We start from the raw sequence: 3,553 nt of genomic DNA on the forward strand, positions 1-3,553 counted from the left end.
CCTCACCCCCCCTCCGCAATCACTTCTGAGGAGAGGCACCCCCGTGACTTCACTTTATTATGCCTCCCTAATTAAACAAGAAGAGGACATTAAGGAGGAAGGGCGGTGTGAAGAAGACAACATGTCTAAAATAAAATATATTCATGTTCTTAAAAAAAAAAAAAAAAAAGTTCAGGGAAGTGTGTTTTTTTTTTTTTTAAGGTCTCCAGCTAATAGCCATCAGAATAAAACGTTGTGAACGAGGTTGGCACCGCACTCAAGGAGCAGAAGTAACGCTTTTATATGGTTATTTTTGCCGGGTGTTTTACTCTCTCCTCCAGCTCATTGCTGCTGAGACCATAAAGTTACGTTGTAACTCGATCTGTACAACATTAAAATGACCAAAAATCCCACTGCACTAGGATTTAAATATGGCTTCAGTTTAAACTCTTTATATATGGGGGGGGGGGGGGGTATCAGTAGAAATCAGCTGTTTCTCCTGCCTGAGGTAAAAAAACAGTGACTGTGCATGACTTCCCCCTTGACCTGTTACTTGCCTCACAAGCGTCACAGAGTCCTGGGTTCGATTCCCGGAGGAAACACATGCTAACAGCATATCTGCTGCTAACACAACAATACAGTACAAACCTATTTACCACATGGTAATTTATCATAATGACATTTACACATATTTGTCACAACTTCTGTCAAATTTGCAGCCTGACTCCCCTGCCTGTGTTTGGAGAGAGTGTGGCTCAGAGAGACGCAGCGTGGGGTAAAAAGGACGACTACAGATGTCTGAGCTCAGTACTTAAAAAAAAAACAAAAACATGCAAAACATATTTTTTTTTATAAAGCAAAGAACTAGCTTTAAAAATGTGCATCTTAAAATACCTGAACATAAAGCAGTGTTTCATGAACTAATGACGATGATGATGTAAATTTAAACCAAACAAACAAACAAACAAACGGCCAGGAAGAACGTTGACTTGTGTGTTACTGATCAGCTGAGTCTCTGTTGAGCTGTCCACACATTTCTGTCTTTTTTTTAAAAAGGAGCAGTGAAACTGTATTTACTATTCACTGTCTCACAGATAAATATGCAGTGAGTCATTGAAGCCCATTCTGTGATGAAGAACCAAATAAAAATGACCACACCGAGCTGCCTACACACAACACGACACAACAACACAAAACAAGTTTGTTTTCTTTTCTCAATCCTACCAAAAAATCTGCACAGAAACAGAAACAGAAACAGTCTATTATTATTATCACAGTCTAAACATTTTTAAATCGACCAATCAGAAACTGTTAAGTAAAAACTCCTCCTTCCATAAAACTGCGTTTCGTCGTCTGATGGTCAACACTTTTCTCTTCCACTTGGTTCTTACCTCAGTCCCTGATGGCGTGGCCCCTGGAGAGTCCACCTTACGTTTTTTGCGGGGTCCGATGGCGGCTAACGCTGTAAGGTTTGCGTCTCGCTGCCTCATCTGTGCCAGCTCCTGTTGCTGCATCTGATCAAGTAAAAAGGAAAAAAAAAATATGAGCGCAAACTTTGACATTTGTTGTTGACAGATGTGTGTGTACACTTTGACATTTGTTGTTGACAGATGTGAGCGAATCCACTGTAGTTAATGCAGTTTCACTTCAGTCACTACAATCAGAAAATGATTGGTAGTTTCAACAGGCAACAAAGAAAAAATAGAACAAAGGAATGTTGGAATTTATAGAGTTTTTTTTATTGGGTTTGTTTTCATCTACTGTCAGTATTATTGTGAAAATAATCACACAAAAAAAGGAAAAAAAATCTCCATGTGGTTCGGCTCATGGTGGAAGCTGCTGCTGAATGACCTTCATGACCTTCAAACATTAAGGTGGTTTAAAACAACATGACGTCAGACAGGCTTCAAACTACTTCACTGAATTATTCTTGGCCAACACCACATCTCTCCTGGAATGAAGAAATATATAAATAAACAAACGAAAAATATATATATTTGTATATATTTTTTATTTTATATTTTATTTTTTTTATATATGTGTACACATTATATATATGTATATACATATAAATACATATATAAATATATACACATATATACATACATATATAAATATATATAGGTATAAATACATATATACGTGTATATATGTATGTATATATTTTCATATACATACATATGTAAATGAATAAAATGTATTCATATATACATATATAGCCATATATACATACATATATATATATATATATTTTTATACATATATATATATTGGAGCAGGAGTTTATATAAAATCATGTATGTGATGACGTAGTGGTATCACAGGGTTGGTCCACTTTTCCCCAGCATTAACCAGAGCTCCTGTCGTGGTGATGTGAGTTTTTGTGCGGCCACACGGTCCTATTGTCATATTTGTAGTTTGTGATGAATAAAAGAGGGATTTTTTTTTGTTGATGTTGTTGAACCGTAGCCTCAGGTAATGTCATGTCTGGCTTCAGGACTGAGGGGGAAGCAAGTGATGCTTGGAGCTGCCCTTTGTATTGAGTGGATGTGTGAGGGGCCCGGGGGGGGCCGCGGCACAGAGGGTGTCGACGGTCCCTCTAACATGCAAATGAAAGCGCGCTCTTACACCAGCGTGTGCCTGTCAACGTTGGCCAGAGCGGAGGGAATGCCTACCCACCAGCTTGCCTACACGCCTGCCCGTCGGGGCGAGAGGAGCCTGGGAGGACGAGGCGAACGGGGACAATCCACGTCTGCTTTCATGTTCTTTTATGCTCTCTCACAGCGTGCGTTCACCGGGTTCTGCCCGTGTTTACGCGAGGTGTTTGTGTGTTCTCTGGAAAATTTCACGTTACTTTCAGATGGCGCTGTGTGAAGGGGTTGTTTGGTGTACAAAGTCTGATCTGAAATGTGCATGCAGTTAGCTCTGATTTTTTTTTTTTTTTTCCTCTCCCTAATACCCCGCCAGCAAGGCATGCCCTTTAGGGTGTTGCCACATCACATTTAACACGGCAGAACTGTTGAAAGATTAAAATGCACTGACAACACAAAGTAGGGGGAATAACAGGAGTGGTACCAATGGGCTGAATACCTAAACACAACACTGCATTCCTCATTTAGAACCAGGTTTAGATGCAGACTAACAGACAGTGTAAAGAATTTCACTTATTTCAGGCTTTCGCTGTAGTTTTACTGTTAACTGTAAAAAAGTTATCTACTAAAAATATTAAAAAATTTAGCTGGAGAACAGTGTCAGGAGTGATCTGTGACAGAAGAGTGTGAGCTGAGCTGAAGGGAAAGGTTTACAGGACGGTGGTGAGACCAGCCATGATGTATGGTTTAGAGACGGCAGCAATAGGCAGAAGACAGGAGGAGGAGCTGGAGGTGGAGCTGGAGGTGGAGCTGGAGGTGACAGAGTTAAAGATGCTAAGATTCTCTTTAGGAGTGACAAGAATGGACAGGATCAGGAATGAGGTCATTAGAGGGACAACACAGACAGGAAGGTTTGGAGAAAAAGCTAGAGAAGCCAGATTGAGATGGTTTGGACATGTGCAGAGGAGGGACAGTGGATACAT

General features: G+C 40.1%; 1 protein-coding gene across 1 annotated transcript in view; it reads right to left on the reverse strand.

Moving 5' to 3' along the window:
• LOC103379346 (transcription initiation factor TFIID subunit 4) overlaps positions 1-3,553 on the reverse strand; it is a 68,781-nt gene that overhangs the window by 18,072 nt on the left and 47,156 nt on the right. The window contains exon 16 of the mRNA XM_025055808.1: positions 1,371-1,493. Within this exon, the coding sequence (XP_024911576.1) occupies positions 1,371-1,493 (123 nt within the window). The remainder of the gene's footprint in view (positions 1-1,370; positions 1,494-3,553) is intronic.

This window comes from Cynoglossus semilaevis, chromosome 5 (assembly GCF_000523025.1).
Source record: "Cynoglossus semilaevis isolate Cse_v1.0 chromosome 5, Cse_v1.0, whole genome shotgun sequence".
Lineage (NCBI taxonomy): Eukaryota > Metazoa > Chordata > Actinopteri > Pleuronectiformes > Cynoglossidae > Cynoglossus > Cynoglossus semilaevis.